General features: G+C 43.1%; 1 protein-coding gene across 1 annotated transcript in view; it reads right to left on the reverse strand.

Annotated features, from left to right (window-relative positions):
• PDE8B (phosphodiesterase 8B) overlaps positions 1-4,128 on the reverse strand; it is a 62,230-nt gene extending 58,102 nt beyond the window's left edge. The window contains exon 1 of the mRNA XM_088521396.1: positions 3,820-4,128. Coding sequence (XP_088377522.1) covers positions 3,820-4,128 — 309 coding nt within the window. The remainder of the gene's footprint in view (positions 1-3,819) is intronic.
• Between the last annotated feature and the right edge of the window lie 17,767 nt (positions 4,129-21,895).

Raw genomic sequence — 21,895 nt, forward strand, 5'->3', positions numbered from 1 at the left:
ATGTCTAGATGTGAAACTGACCTCTGTCACACTGAGTCGCAAAGCGAGATTTCTCCTAGCAGAGCCTTAAGTTTTTTCAAGTCTGGCCTATGGAACACACTAATAGCCAGTTAAACCATAGCATAGTTAAAACAAAACAAGTACAAGAACTCCAGTGACTTATTCCTGTTTTTCGATGTGATGCTGCTTTAAAGGGAAGATCTGTACTTTAGATCAAGATAATGCTTAGGGTTACTTCTCTGCAGGGCCTGTGGATCCTGTACATCTCTCTGTGTACTTGGATTTTTCCAGGTTCTCCATAGTGATTTGTCTTCAGAGTTGGAACTGGCAGCTGCATCCTTGCTCTTCCCCCACCCCTTGAAAAAACAACAACAACAACAAACAAACAAACAAACACCTTCCTTTTACTACTGCCTCCTTTAAAATTAACAGTGACTGGCACCACACAGCCCATAAGAAATTAGTCTGTCCCACTGTATTGCTTTTTGTTTCCAAACTTTGTCTTTAATAATTATTTTAATACAGAAAAACCTGAAAATTGTCAAAAACATTCTGTTGTGACTGACTTTCTACAGAGGTTCATACACAGATCACCATCTTCCATAAAGAATACGCCATGAGTGAATCAAGTCAACAAATTTGTGCTTCTTGTTTCAAAAAGACAAAGAATAAAGTAATTAGAAGCTTTCTTTTTTTCTTTTTTTTTTTTTTCCACTTGGTTATATGTTAGGAACAATAGCCTTAAAGTTTGCTTGTTCTTTAAGTCTCTAAGTTTGGCTAACATTTAAGCATTTAAGATATTAAAGGATAGCATATCTGAGGACATGCTTTTATTTAAGATTTGTATTTGTCAATGAATAAAATCATGTATTTGCATTCTTTAAGTCCTAAAGAAAAAGCATAAATAGGCAAAGCTTCTATTATCTTTCCAGATGACCAGTGAACTGCTTAAATGAATATTTTACTGCAACTCAAACTATATATTATACTGAATACTACATAGCAGCCATGTTGGAGACAATTTTTTTATTATTATTGTTAGAGGAAATATAAAATGGATGCCACAACCACTTGCAAAAAGAAAAAGAAAGAAAGGAAAAAAAGTTATCAGTCACTAGACCAGGATTGTTTACTCAGGTCAACTTCTCTTTTGATGCAAATGCAACATTCTGCATTTTTTGACCTAACAAGAAGCTGCTTACTTCTTGCTAAACAGCTGATACTGTTGTACTTCAGGAATGGCAACGTTTGAGCAAAGGGTCAAGCAACCATGACAGGCTCAGTGTGTCTTCCCCACACATCTATGCTTCATTTAAGTCAGTAAAATGGCATGTATCTCTATGTAAAGCTGATAGAGGATACTGTTGGTTACCATGATATTTTCCACACAATTTTCAGGAAATATTAAATGTTACATGGTCAGTTCCTGACAGAAGAATATTGTCTATGACATACCTGCCGTAGCTTATGTACATTACAATTCTCTGCTGGCCACGAGAGATGTAGTAAGCACAGGCTTTATTATGGATGACCGTGTCTATTCTGCTTTGGTGTTTGTGCCCAAGTAACTTAGTAACACAGCCCACAGTTGGGCACAGAGAGTCCTGTTTCAAGTTATAGCACAAACTCATAGCACTTAACAAAGGTGCATGTAGACCTGTTAACTAACCTGTGAACAACTGTTACAGAACTTGGGGCACCTACCAAGCAGCACGTGCATACACACATGTAAGTAGGACTTGACCAGAATACCTGAATGTTTGGGATGATGCAGAACTTTTATTAAAGCAGAGGGGGAGAAGGGAACACAAAATACCTTTGTAATCCTGATCTTGCCCCAACAAGCACAGATTATATAGACTTAAAAAAGTAAAGTTTGGAAAAGTCATGTACTTCAAGCAACGACTGATCTTTATGTTTTTTATTTGAATTACATTGGAATGAAATAATTACAGCCTGATTTCTTTTAATACCAGTTTAATATTATGATATAGTAAGTTTAGAAATACAAGATCAAATATAAACTTTGATTGTGTAAGGAATGAAAGAGCAGTTAAAAACAGAAAATAAAGACATGAAGCACATAGTTCAAGTGCACTGAATAGTTACACAACCAAAGTGATGTTAATTTATTACACTAGCAGCCTTTGACTCACATCTGTGCTTCCTCCTCCTAAATACAATTAGATGAAATTCAATACAGCTAATATATACAACTAAGCACTGTATGAATTAAAACACGAGATATTAGTAGACATTATCTGTACCAAAATACTAATATTTTTCTTCAATTTTTAACTTCTATGAAAATAAATTTTGCTATATCCATTACAAGAGAACTATAGCCACAACCTTTTCCATTCCTTGTAGCCAGAAAGTATTTTCCATTTATGATGGCTCCGCAATATTCAAACCTCACTTTGGTCACACAGATACTCAACTACACTATCACCCTCTATGAAATTGTATCAGGCATAGAGGCTAGAAGTTCTACGTTCTTTCAAAATCAATATTAAAAATGTTTTATAGATCTTCATTCTTACGAGTTAAAAACATTGTTGCTATATCTCTGAAAGATTATTATTATTAGAAACAAAAAGCATTATTACCTGAGGACTCAAAAAGTACAAAAAGACCCTGAAACTACCCAAAATGAGATTAGGGTACCAATTACAAAGTAGAACATCTGAAATACATTCACTTGTAAAACCAAAGAGATGACAAATACATTGGCTTATAAGAGTTGATTGTTATGTAATAACAGATAATAACAACAAATAATAAACCTGCTAGAAGAAATAGATATTGCCGCCTTAGAAGGCCTTTTTTTTCCAAATCACAACTGTCAGAATTGTGCAATGATGTCCACTCTGCTTTCTTCATTAACACAAAAAATCCTAATGTCTAAAGAAGCATCTCTTCTCATTCTGAAATTTTTATTGAAAACATCAAAATTCCCAAGAAATGTAACAAATTATTATTCCAGTCCTTTTCAATTCATATTCATATCCCAGGCTCTGCTCATAAATGAGAAAAACTGTTAACACAGCTATGGACATCTCTGCATGTTCCTCAACACACAACCAAACTAACTAGGTTGTTCTCTTTTTTTTTCCCCTAGGATCACTTTCACTCACATTTTCCTTCGATAATTTCTTGATTAAGTTATAGAAACAGAACATATTGAGTTTACACTAATCTTTTAATTACTTGATCATATTACAAACTAATAGGATCTACTTAAATCAATGGAACTACTTCGTGACAGGGTGTCCTGCTTTGTTACTACAAGCGAGAACTAACTGACCATTGGCATACATCACCCATAATGAATTATAAACTTGGAAATGGGACAACATCACAAAACTTCGGGGGAAATGAGTAAAGTCTCTGCTTTCACATTATTCAAAACACACAAACAGCCGGAGTAACCGTTTTTCTAGCAGCTAGATGCGGGTGGAGAGGATGCGCACATTGCTGCAGCATCTGTCTCAGCCACAAGCTCCCAGCTCAGAGAGCGAGCAGCGCCCGCGGACACAGCGCTCCGGCCGCTGCGAGGGCATCAAGCACCCGCTTCTCGCTGCTGAGGGTTAAGCTGCGGCGGGGAGGGAAGGGGGTTATTCCAGCAAACGAGCGTCTCCCCCAGCTCTCGGCCTCGCAGGGCGGCACTAGCTCTGCTGCCTCTACAAGGCAGGCGAGCCCGCGGGGGCAACGGCAGCCGCGGTGCGGAGACAACGGCAGCCGCGCTGCAGCCGAGCAGGGGGCCCGCCGCCACCTTCCCCCTCGTGTCGCGCGGGGCTCCCTCGCGCCGCCCGTTACCTTGACGCTGCTGCGGCTGGTCTGGGTCTCGGCCTCGATGGCGCAGCAGTGGGGCGCCCTGCCCCTGCCCGCGGCGCCGGGCTCCCCGCGCTCCTTGCGGCGGAGGCCGCCGCAGGGCGGCGGCGGGCGGCTCTGGTAGGCGAGCACCGAGGGGATGGAGTCGGCCGCGTCAGTCTTGATGAAGAGGCCGTGCAGAGTGGCGGCGCCCTGCGAGATGGTGGTGGTCTGGTGCGGAGAGTTGGACTCGTCCGAGTCGCGGCAGTAAATCACGCCGCTCTGCGAGACGTGGATGCTGGGGGCGCAGCCCATCCCTTCCCTGCCCTGCCCGCCCCCGCGGCACCGGCCGCCGCCGCCCGCTCCCACCTGCCGCCGGCCGCGGGCCCGCCGCCCGTGCGCCCCGCGGCACCTCCTCCCGCCGTGCCCGTGGCGCTGCCCCGGCCGCTCCCGCCCATGCGGCGCCTACCTCGCCCCGCAACGCCGCCCCGGCCGGCTCCGCTCCCGCCTCCCCTGCCGCCGCGCGCGGCGGCCGTTGGGGCCGGGCGGCCGTTGGGGCCTCGCGCCCCTCGGGCGCGCCCAGGGGGCCCCTTCAGCGCACGGGCGCTGTGGCGCCGCCGCAGCTCTCCCTCGGCGGAGGAGCAGGAGAGCTCTCTGCCCGCTCCAGCCCCTGGGGAGCACCTGGTTTCAAGGCTTTGACACACTTCATATGCCACCCTGCCAACAAAATCCACCCTCCCTGACAACTGTGTCAAACTACTTTTTTTTCCCCAAAGCTGTTAAAAGCACTTCATAAAAATCAAAATGCACCTGTTTTTTTCTTTGCCATGAGGAAGCAAATTTTTAAGTAGAAGTCTGTAGACAGACAATTCCCACTTCAAGTTTGGAGAGGGTGAGGAAGTCAGGATAGTTCAACAGTTTTAATGCTGCTCTTCAATTAGACCAACATTTAAAGACAGAATCTGTCTCTGATCTCCTGGGCTCTGCATCTGGTAACTACCAGCCCTGGTTTCCGGACCCTGTGGAGATAATCAAGCTAAATCCTTAATTCAGCGGAGATTTACACACATACTTAACTTTCCATGGTGAATAACTTCATTGACCTCACTGGAATTACATACGAGGTGTAAAGTTAAACATGGTTTTTGAGTCTTTGCAAGATTCTAGTTTAAATCCCTCTGGTTTCAATAGCACATTATAAATCCTTCAGGAATGGGTAATGCCATCCAAACAGTATGCTCGCTGCCTAATAAAGCATTCGTCTGACACACGGTTACCAACCAACACTCCTACATGCACCTTTTCTTCTCAGAGGGTTACCTCCAATGTCTAAGAAATGCTTCTCTACCTAGGTTTTAATGTGTGACCTAAAAATGCTAGAAAATAAAGCATGGTCTTTGCAAGGACTATGATGCATAAAGACAAGCATTTCATGCTGATGTCTAATATTCCTGAAGTGTCCTCGTGATTATACACTACAGCAGCAGTGACAGTTTCACCTCTAAGAGGTCATCAGCCGTTAGCCTCTGTCTCTTCCCATCCCGCCCACAGGTCATTGCTATTCGGCCAATACAGACATTCTTCCTTCAAGAACGGGATCGAGACCATCAGCTTATTTGACAGACTATGTTTTTTCATTGACCTGTGTTGGCCCTAGCAATCAAATTCCTTTGAAATTTTGCATTTCAAGTATTTTTTCTCCCCCGAGTAGCTGTTTTGTAAGTTCACAAACTGAGTTGTGTTTCATAGCTGCATATGCTGCATGTTTGCATGGCGCCATGCTGCTCTGCTGGTCCTCAAAGCTCACTTTGAGGACCACACTGAAGACAGGGTCAGGAGGAGCAAAATGAAGTAGATTATAATTTGTCACCCAACTGTGCAGTTTCTGTTGCTAGCAGAAAAACCCTAATGCATTTAGTTGCAGATGAACACATCCTATAACTGCTTTTAACAATCAATAAAGCAACAAGAACTATTTATTTCTTAAAATATTTTAAAGACCCTCTTCATTTTAGTCTCATGACATGAAAGAATATCCTTTCTGTTAATGACTGGGAAGTTGAAGTTGGGGAATGAAGTTCCTAGGCCACACTTGAGAGGTGCAACAGATGGCAGGACGCATGACCATCATACTCAAGAGTCCATACTGTAGCTCTAAATGCTGAGCAAGTGGCTTGAAACCTAGCTCAAAGGAATTTACCTGCTCCAGAAATCAGGAGTATTTCGATTTTTTTTAAAAAAATGTGTTTTGACTTTGCAGAGCCACCAGGTAAAAGTGTCAGACTGAACCCTAAACGCTATTGTTAGCTATTCACAATCCATTTTTCTAAATCAACATCAGTGAGAAGTTATTTCATCAGTCAATGCCTAGGTTTCCTTAACATCCCGGTGTATTTCACACACACACACATTCACACTAACTCAGTTGCTCCAGCTGTCATGGCACACACTCTTCCATCAAATGCTGCTCTTGCTGTCATCTCTGGCTGCAGTTTGCCTTGACTTAAGCATGAGCAACACATGTTAGCACCAAGGACTTAAGGGAGTTACAGTCCCTGCACTAAAATAGATTACACTCAGGAGCTTACATTTTGTTTAGCTCCAATGCATGCAACCACTGGCAGACCTTAACATGCAACAATATTTCCACTAAAAAAGGGCCTTTGCTGCCCCTAGTTATTAACTAAAACATCCTAACAAATTTTACTCTTGAAGGAAACTAATATATTTTACATAATGAATTTTAGTGGCCCTTTTAGTTATAAACTAAAAACTCCTAACAAATTTTGTCCCTACAGGAAACCGATTTATTTTATATGACCAATTTTAGCATGATGGATTTAAGTATATAAATGATTCTGGAAGAAGTCAGTGGAACGCTGAAGCATCTAGTCTATTTTCCAGTAAAAAGCAAGGGACTCTCTATGTGATTTAAACCTATAAATCCCTCCTCAAGGAGGAAAATATACTACTTGAAACTGTATATCCCTTCCAAAGCCAGTCATAGGCTTCACACAGACCTCAATATTAAGACTTTATGCTACAAGTAGATTGGTAAATTTATGTTGGCATTATTGGAAGTAACATCTGTAAATCCCAGTTCATTGCAGTAAGAACATACTACTTCAAAGGTCACATTTTACAGAGATGTAAAAATCTGCTGCTTGACAACCAGCCTCTGAAGACAGGTACCTCTATTCATGGTTCATGTACCATAAAACAAGTTTATGAATGTATAAATAAGCTTGTATAGAACAAAAAATCACTAGGAATAGGATCCAAGTTCTTAGGAGGCTCAAGAGTTTCTCAATACCTTCTTATCAGTCCAGATTTCTAAAACACAGGGAAAAATAACATGCTGTATACCCAGATCAGAGTAAAGTAAATACTTAAAAAGTAATTTAAATTATCCAGACAATTTCCTGTCTTCTTAAGTCAAAACAGATTCAAGGAAAATAATAATAGCTTTCTATGTCTTCTATGTACATCTCAATTTTTAAAAAACTGTAATAATAGATTTAAAAACTATAATAATAGATTTTTAGACAGTAACCTTGTGCTTTTATTCCTCAAACATACAATAAACTATGTTGCTTAGAAAACAGATGTTGAATATAAAAAGCGAAGGTTATTTCTTTTGCCTGAGGAAGAGCAGAATGTGTTTTCCAATCCACAAATCTGTTGATTCTCATTTAGACCAATATAATCTTCTGATTACAAGTCCACTGAAAGCAGTGAACTTCTTCCAAATCAACCAGAAAGCAAAATAAAGTCCTGTATTTTTTTATTCTGCCCAAAACTCCTTTAACTTCATAACTTTGAAAAAAAAATGGATGCAAGAAAACTGTTTTAATTTACTATGGATTTATTATATTCTGTATGTGTACTAAAGTCTGTAAGTGCTATGAGCAAAATCTCCCAATAGCAACATCCTGCAATAAGATACTCCTAGGGAGTAAGGATGGAGTCAGCATTGCTCTGATTGAATGGCTTTGACGAAATTGCTTGATGATTCCTTACATTATAAAATCTGTCAGATGCTGGTCTTCTTTTACGGGGAGCTTCTGCCTGCCTTGGACAGCAGCTATCTCACTTTTTACCTTACTTTACACTACTTATGTAGCTGGAAAGTGAGTCACAGAAAAGCCTCTTGACGAGATCACTGAGGCAGCGGAGCTGAAGAGGGAGCGGGGATATGGGTTGTGCTGAGAGTGCACAGAGGGGTAGGGGGAACATTGGCTCCCCTTCACCTTTTCCAGCCCTCTGCACGAGGCCAGGGAAGAGCTGCCATCCCAAGAACTGCTGGTCGCAGCTGCTGCTCTCTCCCCAGGGACAGGAAAAGGTGCTGCCTTGGGCTCTACTTCTCGCTACCGGCAGGGAGAGGAGCCCAAACCACAAGCTGCCCTAGAGAAGGCAGGGGTGTGGGTTCCCCTTGGGGACCAACACCTGCAGCCCATTCCCTAGCACGGGCCAGCTTGGCACTGTCCTCATATCAGCTGCAGCCAGGCCGTCAGCACGGTGCTTTGAGAAGGTCCAGAAACACAGAGCGCTTCCGTCACCACCAGCGGCGTTACGCTCTTCGGCAGCGCTATTCACCTCCAGTGACCAGTACTTGGCAAGATACTGACTGGATACTTTTAGCTATAAAGCAAATTTTCTATGACAACTGTGAGCACGTCACAGATAAAAGAGCTCTTTGGTTTGCCTTAGAATAGGGCTGAATCAAGTACTTCACCACACTTAAATAAATAAAGCAATTCGCAGTTCTGCTAACAGCACTGCAAAGTCCCCCAGCAACACTTCAGTGGCCATTTCCTCTAAGAGGCAAATGAGAGGTTCATTACCAGCTTTAACAAGGCAGCTCTTCTCCCTCCATCCCTTGCTGCACGGGCTCCGCCGCGAGGCGAGCACCCCTCGGGGTCCCGCAGCCCGGCGCGGGGCTCTCCCTCCCCAGAGCGCGAACCGCCGCCGCGCGCGCCACGGCACGAAGGTGTGAAAACCCCCCCAGACCCAGGCCGCCTGCGGGGCCCCTCACCTTGGTGTCGGGCCCGTTGCGCAGCCCCGGCCCCTTCATCCTCCGCGGAGCCGGAGCGGCGCGGCTGCCCGCGCTGCCCAGGTGAGCGGGGCGGGACCCGGCGCCGCCGGCGCCTCCTCCGGGGCCGGCCCCGGCATCACCGCCTGCTGCCGCCCCCACAAGGTGCTCCGGGAAAGGGGCCTCCCTCCGGGCACAGGGCTCCCTTCTGGCACCTGCGGCCACGGGGGTGGACTGGACTCTCAGGCCTTGGCCCTTCCCGTGCCCCTTGGCTCATTCTCTACGCCGGTAGATTCAGAATGGGCAGGAACCCCCGGAGAAGGCAAGGTGAATGAAGCGCTCTGAGCGCAGTTTGCTGCAACGGCCGATGGCCACACAGCCCTTGGAAAGCGGCAAACCCTGCAGGGCTCCTAGAGAGCATGATAAATCCACCCACCATGCAGACAGCTTGGGGCTTGTGCTTTCCGGGATTGCCAAATCTAGCATCGTAGTCAGGGAGAAGGGACATGAACCACCTGGGGTTGAGGAGGGCAGCATGATACTCATCCAGGGAAAGTCAAAGATTCTAGGGTTCACAGAATGTATTTTCATCTTTGAGACACACAAGTTTGCAAGAGATACCTGGGAGGAATGTGTTGCCTTGGGAATGTCGTCTCAAGGCTTGACTGGATCTGACTCCCTCACCTCGTTGCTCTCTTTCCTGCTGAGAGAACAGCTTGGCAACACTGCTATCAGAGCATTGCTTTTTCTTGGGACTTCATTAATACTGTTAATACTATTATTGCTCTGTAGTGATACACAAGGTCTCAACAAGGCCTAAGGTGGTTAGAAAACATGACTAAAACCAATCCCTGACCAAAAAAACACCCAAATCACAGATCACAACACAGAACAAAGCCAAAGTCCTTGAGCCTGGACAGAAAGTCAGCTCTACAGAGGACACAGGTGAACATTGCAGGTCAGCAAATTCTGTCAGATTGAGGCTAGGGACTGCGAAGAGTTGCCCTACTTGCAGGGCAGGAAAACCATGGTCAGCAATCACGATTCTTCTTGGGTTCCCAGAAGCCCTAGGCAGTGTACATCCTGAAGCACCCTTGATAGGAGGTCAGTACATTCCCCCTTTTTTGGGTCATACATCTGCAGAGCTGATGTCTGAGAGCTATGAGCTTTGCACTTCCTCAAAAGTCCTGACCCTAGATCTGTGAGGAAGAAGAATTTTAGTAGTGCACAGCCAAGGTCTCGGACACCTGGGACTAAGCCACTGGTGTTGATTAAGATGAGGAGTGCCCTTTCCCGTTCAGGACATCTGCACAAATGCAAGGTGTCACCCAGCCTTGAACTGCCAACGTCAGAATCAGCTTTGCCCAGCTGATTCTTAATTAGCCCAGATTATTAATTAGCTGCACTAGAGTGGAGCACTATAGAGGAATGGTTAGAGAGCTGTGGACATGGTTGCCCAGCAGGCCTGCTCAATTCCGGCTTTCAGGTTTCAGTGAAAGAACAAAGGGAGTGCTAACTAGGAGATAAGGAAGTAGACCAAGGTCAGAGGGAATAAAAGAGCTGTTGAACTGAAAGAATGAGCTAAACAAGTAAGGGGGGCTGTAAGGGTCTTAGTTATATCATTGTCTACCAATTAGGAGCCTGTGTAATTACATCACTAACTGCTAGAATCATATAAATGTACTCCATGTAAGCTAATAAACGAAGTCAGTTCCAGCTTCTAGGAAGTTGCTGTCTGGCATTCCTGACCCGCTCCAAGCTGCAACAAGTGGCGCCCAAACAGGGACTCGATTCCGAACAGGGACAAGATTCCGAACAGGGACTCGATTCCGAACAGGGAGCACAGGGACAACCCAATTGACTTGTACAGGAACCTGGCACAATGATGCGGGATTCCAGAAGTGACGTGGGGACCTGGCACAACAGTGCGGGAAGGCGTCGGACCTGGCACAACGGTGCGGGTATTCGGGAGACCCAAGTGAGAGGTACGAGTGCAGCCGAGTGATCCAACCAAGAAGGTGGACCGGAGCGGGTAAGCCGGCCGTGAATGCGCACACGGGAAGACGGCGTGGGGTAATGGTTAGAAGCAGAACTCCCAGTGTACGTGCACATGGAGCGAGAAGCTGCTGTGCAGCTGCTGCTGGACTTATTAGCAAAAAGGGAGGTAGCAGTGAGCATGAAGAAACTGCATGAGCTGATTAAGTGGGCGAGAGAGAAGGGCCACTTAAAAGAGCCGCAGCTTGTTTTCAGCGTGACGGAGTGGCGTGAGATAGGGAACTCACTATGGGAAGCCACTCTGGAGGGCAGCAAAACTGCCGAAGAGTTGGTTCATACCTGGTGTGAAGTGACGAATCAACTAAAGGCCATGCTAGCTGAAAAGAAAATGGTAGCCGCAGCGACGCAGATGGTGCAAGGGGAAGATCCAGCAGCTACCCATAACGCTGCACTGCGAGGTGCTCCCGGACAGGGAGCGGTGGGTACCCCGTGTAAGACTCATCGTGAACTGGTGGAAAGTGTGGAGAAGGACTGCCAGCAGTCACCCGGTCGACCAACAGAGCCGCCAGTGCCGCCCACAGCTCCGCGGCTCTCTGTGTGGGAGACCGGAGAACGGCCACTGATGACCCTCTGCAGGCTTTCGATCTGGTGCAGAGAGAATGGGTTCAAAGCCGAGTCCCACCTAGTATTCGAATCTGATGTAAAAGCCAAAAGGAAAGTGACTGTTGGAGCCACGGCAGCCTTTGCGAGCACTTCAGGACCGGGACCGCCATGCCACTGAAAACCGCTGGTGTTTGGAGATCCATCGCCAACCCCCTCGCCCGTGCCTGCCTCTGTGCCTGTGGCACCTGCACCGTCTGTGCCCCCGCTTCCGGACCCCCGCCGTCGCGCCTGCAGAACGGCCCGGCTGGGTCCAGGACTTGTTAGATCGCCTTGAAGAAAAAAGGAGAAGGGGGGCCAGGGAAGAGAAGGCGAATGAGATCAAGGAGACTTACGTTGCTGAGGGCTTGACAACAGCAGGGGGGGAGGTGCAGGGGATTTGATTTGTCTTTTAAAGTGGGGGTTGAAGAATTGTAATGCTTTAAGTGAGGACAGAAACCGTTATTAGGGCTATTATTTCTATTTGCTATGTTCATCTTTATTATGTGTTGTATCCTTTGTATATTGATGTTGACACGAGGTATGGTTGAAAGGTGGAAATTTGTACGATCCATAGAGTCATAAAACTATTGTACAAAAGAGAACCCAAGACCTTGAGAAAGAAGATGTTTGCCTGCCCAGGCTGAGAGATAAGGAGCACGGAGGCGGCTGCTCAGCCAGGCTCACAGCCGACCTCCTCCGAAAGCAGTTGAAAGGGGCTGCGCGACCAGGCTTGTAGCCAACTTAACTGCAAACATCCTCTGAACTAGTTTGAAGGTCAAAACACCCGAGAGGGAGGGAGATGAGAAAGGCAGGACCCTCAGACTGATGCCTGGGACAATTTACTGGGGTGCGCACCTGCGCAGCCAGGAGGGAAGGTTATGTGACTGAAGGTGGAGTTTGTCCGCCCCCTGGTCTGCCTGCTGGCACGTACTGGCCCTACGTGGCAGGATGCACCGGGCTTAAACAGACAGTATGGAGACAGGAGGGGGCAAGACTCCTGACACTGAGGCCTATGTTGTCTCTGCGGGGACGCCCGCCGCGTTAGGAGCCTGTCAGCAACCCTCTAATCTGCCAACTCGAGAGAATGGTCAGTCTCAGTATCCTGCCGACAAGTATTAACTCAAGAGTAATTATTCATACTTTGCTTCTTTAATGTGCTTTTAAATTTTTGAGATTACCCCAGGACGGCCTAGTCCCTCTGATGGTCAAACACAGGGCTGGGCTAAAGGGAGCCCTGACAGAAGTAAAGTTGGGTCCGTGTAAGGTGATGCTGAGAGACTGGAACACGGGAAAATGGACGGGACCTTTGGACTTGATAACCTGGGGAAAAGGGTATGCTTGTGTCATTACAGATGCTGGAACCAGATGGGTGCCAGCAAAATGCCTGAGACCTTGGCTAGAAGCAAACTCGCATCCATCAGACGTAGCAGGCAGGCAGCTGGTACCCTAGCTGTGGAAAGTGTGAGCCTGCAGAAGAACAACATGGGAGGAAGAAGCGTTCTCTACTACCAAGCAGGCCTTGCTGGTGCAAAAGAAGAAGGGGGAATTATAGAGGAATGGTTAGACAGCTGTGGACATGGCTGCCCAGCAGGCCTGCTCAATTCCAGCCTTCAGGTTTCAGTGAAAGAACAAAGGGACTGCTAACTAGGAGATAAGGAAGTAGACCAAGGTCAGAGGGAATAAAAGAGCTGTTGAACTAAAAGGATGAGCTAAACAAGTAAGGGGGGCTGTAAGAGTCTTAGTTATATCATTGTCTACCAATTAGGAGTCTGTGTAATTACATCACTAACTGCTAGAATCATATAAATGTACTCCATGTAAGCTAATAAACGAAGTCAGTTCCAGCTTCTAGGAAGTTGCTGTCTGGCATTCCTGACCCGCTCCAAGCTGCAACAGAGCAGCAAGCACCTCCCCCTGCCCTGGGATCCCTATGTCCCCAGTCACACAGAAAAGGGACTAATAATCAAAGGCAGCATTTTACCCCCTCTGTTCTGTAGATCCAGGTTGCCTTCCCAGCTAAGACACGGGAAGAAGGGAAGGAGGAAAGAGCTGGGATGTGCCCAGATCTCACCCAGATGTGGAATCGGGATGTTGCCAATGTGCTTATCTAGACACGAGGGCTCAGAAGCACTCACAGTTATAAGCACAGTTTCCATACAGGCCTTTCCCTCCAGTCCTCCTTGCATCTTCTCACTCAAGCTGACGTGGCTTTCGAGGACTTGCCACAGGAATGCTGAGACCAGCTGTAGTGTCAACTCTTTCAGCACCAAGAAGCTGACACAGGAATCACAGGTGGACGAGGCCCATCACTAACAGCCACGCTCAGTATGTGGCAGGCAAACAGCATTTTGTGCTCTCCAAAGGCGGGACGCCATCCTGCAGCCCAAACAAATTGCTCAGAGCCTCTCATCTCTTAGTGCTTTCTGATTTGGAACTGGACTACCAGCAGTAACTTGAATGATTTAGAAGAAAAAGAAAAGTAATTAAGTGCTCTGTTTCTGGGAGAAGAGCCCAAATGCAAGAGATCATTCTGCCTACTCTGTTTTAGTTGTAGAAGTAAAATAAGAAGTAATTTCCCTGGTTCTATATTACATTTTGCATGCATGTAGACTTTATCATGCACTAAGGACCCTACTTCAGGCTCAGTATCCTAATCCCATTGAATCTAATGGGAGCCTGTAAGAATTAGACCCTTTGTTTGAACTTTATGCCCCTTCCAGTCCCCTTTTTATTAATCTACTTTATCAATCTTAATGTGCTTCTCCTATGTTTTAGGAACATTTAAGTACAGTCTGGAGTCCAGAATAGTAGCTTTAAATTCTAGCAGACAAACATGGTGCCTTACTCTCCTTAGACTTGCATTTTTAGCTTAATTCTTCTGTCACTATCAAGGAGGCATATTTCAACATTTTTATCTTCCTAGGAGGTTCCTAATTCTTTCTTGCATTACCTTTATGCTTTCTTCCACACAGCCAGCTGTGTTGAAATATTCTGAAGGTCACCTTCACATTTTTGATCTGTGTGGAGCTGCTGCTAAAATCCTGTCTTCCAGAAGCCCATTTGTGAAGACCCCATTCTTGAGATGTTATTACAATCACACAAATAGTAAGAAAGTCAGCATTTTCCTATTTCCCTGAGTGGACAGGGATGATGATGATTATGAGTGCCATCTGTGCCTGAATTGTATTGTGACAGCAAGAGAGCTCATGTTTTTTTTATGCAAACAAAATGTCCACTGATTCTGCGATGTTTTAAGTTATCCAAGACCATGTCATATAGGTAAGTTTCAAGCTACAACTTTTACGGGCAAATTCCCACATCTACAGAAGTCAACGCTCAACTCCACCAGGAGACCACCAGATTTAAGTTCAGTAAGGTGCCATACCTCTGTTCCTACTGACTGCAGCCTGGATCTACCTCCAACTCACAGCAGCCACATTTAGCTTAGGAAAACATAAGCTCAAGCTGTTGTGGACAGGTTGAGGTGAGCTTGTCCAGACTGCAAGAACAAGAGCCTGACCCTGGACTAAGATCCTAGATTTGCACTCAAGCAGACTCCAGAGCTCAGACTAAGTTTGCACTTGAGCACCTGCTTTGTGTTAGCAAAGCATATGGTAAACATTTCGGACCCAGTCCCAAAAATAATGAAAACGCACATATCCTCACTCACTGTCTGCCATTAGAGTTTCCTTCTCTGATTTCGCTATAGCCAGGAGCAGGATTTCTGTATCACTTAAAAATGTTGTTGTTGCTTTATGTTTGGCCAGCATTTAAAATTGATCTCAATAGATTATAAACTTTCCAAAATTAGTCCTGTTTAAAATGAACAATTTTTATTTATGTATATAATCCAATATATTGATCAAATATTAATCCTGAAAAGGCAATGATTTACCAGACTGCAAGCCAAATGGGAGCAAAGGAGAGTATTGTTCCACTCTTGATATTTTTTTTTTCACCTAGTCCTCAGAGACTGCACTAACTTTGGTTTAATCCCTCCTCAGGTTTTCAGGTCATGACAAAGGCAAATAGAAAAAAAAGTTTAAGGTTGACATTAGAAGCTGAGACAAATATCTAAATATTTAACAGCAGCAGAACACAGCTGCATGAATAGGACAGTGCCCAACAGAGAAATGTCATGTGATGTGTACTCAAAAAAAGCATTGCTTTTGTTAGTAGCTATGAAAGGACCATTCTTCAGAGAAGGAATGGCCATTTAAAAATAATAGGAGTAATAAGAGATTTATTTGCTCCTGAACTCCTGAAGAAGACATTGCTATTTTATATAATGGTGCTAAAGCCATGGGCTTTATATTGCATTTTAGGTGCCCTGTTCTTGAATATACACTGTTATTTCCAAGCTTCTCTCTTGTTTGATGCTGTCTCAGAAACATTCGGGAGAAATTAAATGCTACTTCTGTCCCACACTGCCACACATCTCCACTGAATTTCTGGCAAGAAAGTAAACATAGAAGAGTTGAGTTACGCACAGTCTTGCTTCTTTAGTCTGGCCTGCAGAGACAAGGGGCTGGTACTAAGATGCCACTGTTCACTTGTGAGTGTGAGGTCTCCGTTCAAAGAATTTCCAGAAGGCTTTAGACAGTCCTGACAGCCTTTGACTTTTCTGGGACCGCTAGTATGAGGAAAAGGCTACAGGATCCTGCATGAACACTGTTGTTATCGATAGGCTTCAGAGTGTATCAGTTATTTAATTTGCTTTTAATTTGCCCTAGTTAATCTTTTACAGTGTAATCTTTGTGTGCTGTCAACACCATAATATTTAAAGTCTGCTATAAATTGCATCAGCTGACATGTACAGTATTCTTTTGTCTTGCCTTGTAGTGGCTCATTTCTTTAGTAGACAACCAATTTATTGTTAAACGCATCCTGAAGTGAAAGGATGATTGGACTCCTTTGTGTTCTTATGGAGTAAATGAAAAGTAATGAACTGTAAAAATATTTTAGCATAGAAAAATTTGTAAACTACAACTCAGAAAGCCACAGACATCACAAAAAATAAACACTCATGAGGACTTACCTCAACAGATACAGACTTACCCAAATTTGAAGAGAACTTTATACCACACCAAGAATTAAAGACAGAGTCAGCTTAGTCCACCAACATAGTAAAATTACGCAGGGCTAAGAAATTTGTAGCTAGAATATAGAACATAAAAACCATGATGTATATAAAATAATTAATGAGAAAATCTGTCCACACAGCTGTCAAAGACTGTGATTTCATTTTTTCTCTGAAGTGCCTTGTTCTCACATGAGGAGGAAGCAGAAGAGGTTTTCGTGCATCACTTGGTCCACTCCTGGCATGTGCTACTAATAAACCAGATGCAGCATGCATTCTCTAACTAGAAAGTAGTTTTGAGAAACCCAGTAGTTCCTTTTTTGTGCTGCTTTGTCTTCAAAAAACAAGTTTTTTTTTTGAAATGTATTTCCCCATTGCACAGCAAACTAATACTGAAAGCAGTGCGAAATAAAATTATTTTCTTGCTCAAACAGTATTCCCAAACAATGGGGTCTGTCACTGAATAGGCACTATAACATTTTTTGCTATAACATAGTATTAATAGTATACATCTTAGCTATAACAGGGAAATTCCTTTTCTGGCAGGCTGCTTGCTAACTGAAGATATCAGTGTGGCTTTCAAGAGCTTCAGTACTTGGCAGAACCCTGTTACTTGGCAATGGCACAAAAGAAGGAAGGAACATGAATCATTTTGTCTATGTAAACTCTTGTGTAACACTTCAAACACACATCAAATCCACTATTTTAAAACAACCCACAACAGGACTATATTGTGAGTAATCCTCTGTTCGAAAAAATATATGTATATTTATACAACGCTTACATCACAAACTGGGTACCTGTGCAACATCTACGCATGGGTGGACAGGCACAGGGTTCGTTCTGAGATAAATACAGCCCAAAATCATTACACATGTCATTAATATTTGCAAACCTCACTCGGATTATAGAGCAAAAGACAACACAAGTGTACAAAATAGTGCCAATATGCTTACAAATGACTGTTTCTGCATTTGCTAGAATACAAATATTAACAGGTGTATTTGAAATCTAGCCAGAATTATAGCTCCAAGAAACCACTACTCATCTCAGCATACAGAACTACATTCTGATTTTTTCAGCTGTTTGTAATAATGGAATATAGTGGCATGAACACAAAAAATCCTGAACAGTTAACAAGACAGACAAAGCAAAGAAATCTTTTTCTTTCAACACTACAGTGTCTGACGCAGGACCACTGGATCAAAAAAATGGTATTCAGATCTGCAAACTGCAGCTATCTGCATATAGTCTCAGTTTAGAAACTCTCTTCTTAGCCCTTCTGCATCTTAATATATAAACTATTATAAAAATTAGCACAGGCATATACAAGAAAGAGTTACAATGGCATGACTCTAGGAATGACTAGAGCAGTTTGGTTATAGAAAATCTTGCAGTGCAGATCAACTAGACTCAACAGCTGTTAAAAAAAAAAAAGATCACCAAGAGATCTATTCTGTACTACTGCGTTTCCTTGGTTGGAGCACCTACATCTCGGTGTTTACAAAGTTAGCTGTAGCCAGGTAAGGCTTGAAGAGAAACAACTTCTAGAACAGACATAAAAAGCGGCAAGATTTTTTCTTTTTTCCCCTTAATAAAAACCACAATAAAACATACCTGTTTCTGAGGGGATATGGTTCCAGAACTACACACTTCTCTCTGAGCTGTCTGTCTCATATGAGGATGAAGGGTATGAAAGCTACAACTTCTCCACAAATTTCTCTTCTGGTAATAGAGTGAGCATATGAAATGTCAGGGTGGAGGGCTGTTCTACTGATTTCTGGAAAATTCTTTCTAAAATATAACTAATTTCCAGAACAAAAATAAACCAAAACAAAAAGCCCCAGGCTTTTTAATTCACCCATGTAATCCAGAGTGCAACAGCATCTGCAACAAAATACAGCGGTTTGCAACTTGTTGGCTGATTTAAACTATTTTCAAGCACAATCTAGGTAAGGAAAATGTTCTTTATTTGCAGACACAAATTATTAAGCGCAACATTTCCAAACTGATATCAATAAACCAAGTTCAAACCCATTTTAAAATCTGACATTTAAAACGACATAATGGGTGTCTTAAGGCATTGCATGAAAATGATTATTTTTTCCATAGCGGCAATTTAAGATAATAATAAATATCATAAATTGAGCTAAAGGAAATCAGCTCCAGGAAAAATCATGCTACCTTAGATTTACCACAGTAACAGTTAATTTTTATTACAAGAGATTTGATTGGAGCAGATTATCCTGCTTCATTTTGCCTCGCAACAGTCCAACTCATCCTGTCACTTCTCCTTCCTCTTCTCTCTTTAAGCAGTTTGACTTTAACAGTTTCTGCCTTTTCCTCCATCTGCTTACAGGGGACCTAGGATTTTACATTCTAAAAAGTTTCTACTCATCAGTAACTGGTTTTCAAACTATTGCCTCCTACTGTCATTTTTCTCCCACTTTCAAAACTGGATTATGTGGTTCACTCTTGTTATTTCATTTTCCTGAAATAAAGTGATGATGTCTAAACCAGGTCTCTTGCCTTCTACTTTCTACCTGGAGCAATTCAATCTACATATCTGCAGAGATGTACACAGCAAAAAACACTCAATTCTGCATCCACAGGGTGGCTAGACATTTTTCCTTCCCTCTTCCACTACAGATGTTTTACCTCAATTTTCCCACTTGTCTCTGAATCCACTTGCCTGCAGTTGTACTTGTCCATAAAATATTCTCTTTCTTTCCAATCTGGTTGTTCCAGAAATCCCCTAAAGATTTTTTTCTGTTTTTTCCTTTTTTTTTTTTTTTCAGCTATAATCTCACCATACTTCTTTGCCATGTCTCGACCTACCTTGCAGACTGGAACAAAACTGGAAAAATATAATGTTGTTCGAGTTTTGCTGGGCACTATGTAGCTATGTGTTATTACACAGATTACTGATTATTGATGAAGACTAGTTCAGCTACAAGGTTGATTGCTTGCTATTTTATTTCAGCTTCCCTGAGTACAAAGATTTTCTTCTCCTTGCCCCTGAAGGGCTTATGAACAGTGTACATGGAAGGTTTTTTAGAGTCATCACAAACACTCTCACCTGTGGAGGTCCTTTAATACAGTGTTGTGTGTTTGCTTAGAATCTTTAATACAGGATTTTATAACTTGGAATATCTCTCTGCACAGGAAATGGATGAGGGTTAAGGCCAAAAAATACAAATATGCTTAGTTTTTGGAGGGGATCGAGGAGAATTAAGCCAAATACTTAGGCCTGCTTACCCTGAAATAGTCCTGGATTCCAGAATTCTCCACATCTGTTCTCCTTACATGAAAGTTGTTATTTAATGCTGGTTTCATTTTTGTAGAGAGGAAAGTCATATTTGCCTGTGACGCGAGGACAGACACAGTGAGGCTATTCTTGCTGTGCTGACGAATGTCATTCAAATTGCACCAAGATGACGAAGTAGTAACTCATTCAGCAGGAGTCTCTCAGTTTGCATAAATTTTAAATAAAAAGGCAGAAGGAAAACAAAGAAGCAAACAAACACATCAGAATAACTGAGGAGAATTAGGGCCACAGCTAGCTGCATAAAAGCCAAAATTTCTTATCAAGTCAGCAACGATTTATGAATTCCCAGGAACACTGCTATCTGAGCACCCTCTAGTGGTATGCGTTTAAGGATAAAATAGATCCACAGGTGAAAAGCAGTTAAAAATCACATGGGAAAAAAGAAGCAGAAGATACAGTATCTACTTCATTTTGTTTGGGCAGTCACTGTGCATGATTTTCTATCAGAAAGACAGTGAAATAACTCAACATACTACAAAAATACTTTGTCTTTTATCTTTTGGCATTGTATTCCCAACATTTCCCTAATTTTCAGATCACTCTATTGGTTAAAGACTTCTATTAATTTAGGAGTATTCTATCAACTTATTTTAGAACAAGCTTATTTGGGAAAGGGGGATTAGAGTAAAACCGATAGTAACAAATTAGTATAAGAATAAAGAGGGAAGATTTAAAGCAAGTAGAAGTTAATTTAACTGAGTTCTGATCCTCCTGGTGCCAACTGTTACTTACCTGCAGATACATTCTGATGAAGTCAGTCAGTTGGAGGAGGAGGCTCCTTGCTATTTTGCATTTGTATTTTGCCTGGAAAAGGAATGGAGACTGGTCTGGTCATGCAGTAATCACAGCTTTATAGTTTACTATTTTCAGGAAAATTTTAAAAGGCATTTTATATCTGTGCTGCATATACTTCATGTTTGATCTTTTCTGCAATTTATTTGACTTACAGTGTCTAATTATTATCAGTGGGATTTGGCACACAAGAAGCCTAGTGTAGTAAGTCTGAGGTGCTGCAGTTATGAATTATTTCTACTCTGTGCTATGGCACAGAGTCCTCAACAGTGCCATGATCCAATAAAATGCCTATTGCATCTTACTGAAGAAATGCCTATTTCATTTACTGAGGAAAAAAATCTAAATAAGGACCCTAACAAACATGTCATCCCAGTTTATAATTATCTCAATTATCAATTATTATTATTGCTTATTCGTCTTCTCCTTACTGAACAATAAGGGAGAGGCAAAATTTCTACCTTGATGATAAGATACACAGCTAAAGGGGTCATTTCAAGTATTTGGTCGAGTATGCATTTGAGAAATGCAAGCAGAAAAACAGATCTTCATTACAGTTAATTGCTGTTAAAATGGATTTGGAAGGGAAACTGCTCATGTTTCAGAGGCAGCCAAGTAAAAATGTAATGACAGGCAGATTCTGATTCACACTTACCCTGGGTTTGTATTGGCCTAACCTGGCTACCTTCAGAAGAGCTTTTCTCCCTTTATACTCCTTAAAGGAACATGAGAATCCACCCCACTGCCCATCCACCTACCCTTGCCATGATGATAACTATAATTAAAAAATTAATGAACCTGGAGTCAGTATTAAAAATTGCTTTTACCAAATAGTAATATTCCTCACAACTATGAAGCTTTCTTTTTGAAGAGCAGGAAAACAGAACCGCTACCAGATGTTCACATAATGCTGAACACTAATAAGGAAAGACATGCATGCTGATGAGCTGGGAGGTGGATAGAGGGGCACTGAGCTCTAAGTGATAATCTTTCCTCTGAGTATTTTGGAGATTTGGTGACGTGTCACACAGGCAAATAGGCTTGAGACTGGAGTTAGTCCCATATAAGGAAAACAGCACCTCCAGAGCCTGCTTCCAACCCTGTCCAAGCAGGGATCTGCCTGTCTTTCACCATGCTGTTAACAGGATTGGGATGGGTATTTTCACTACATGTGGCATTTTCTAGAATATTATTATTGCAGTCACAAAAGCAC

Source organism: Tinamus guttatus, unplaced genomic scaffold (assembly GCF_059628265.1).
Source record: "Tinamus guttatus ecotype Peru unplaced genomic scaffold, ASM5962826v1 Tinamus_guttatus_pri_ptg000121l, whole genome shotgun sequence".
Taxonomy (NCBI): Eukaryota; Metazoa; Chordata; class Aves; order Tinamiformes; family Tinamidae; genus Tinamus; species Tinamus guttatus.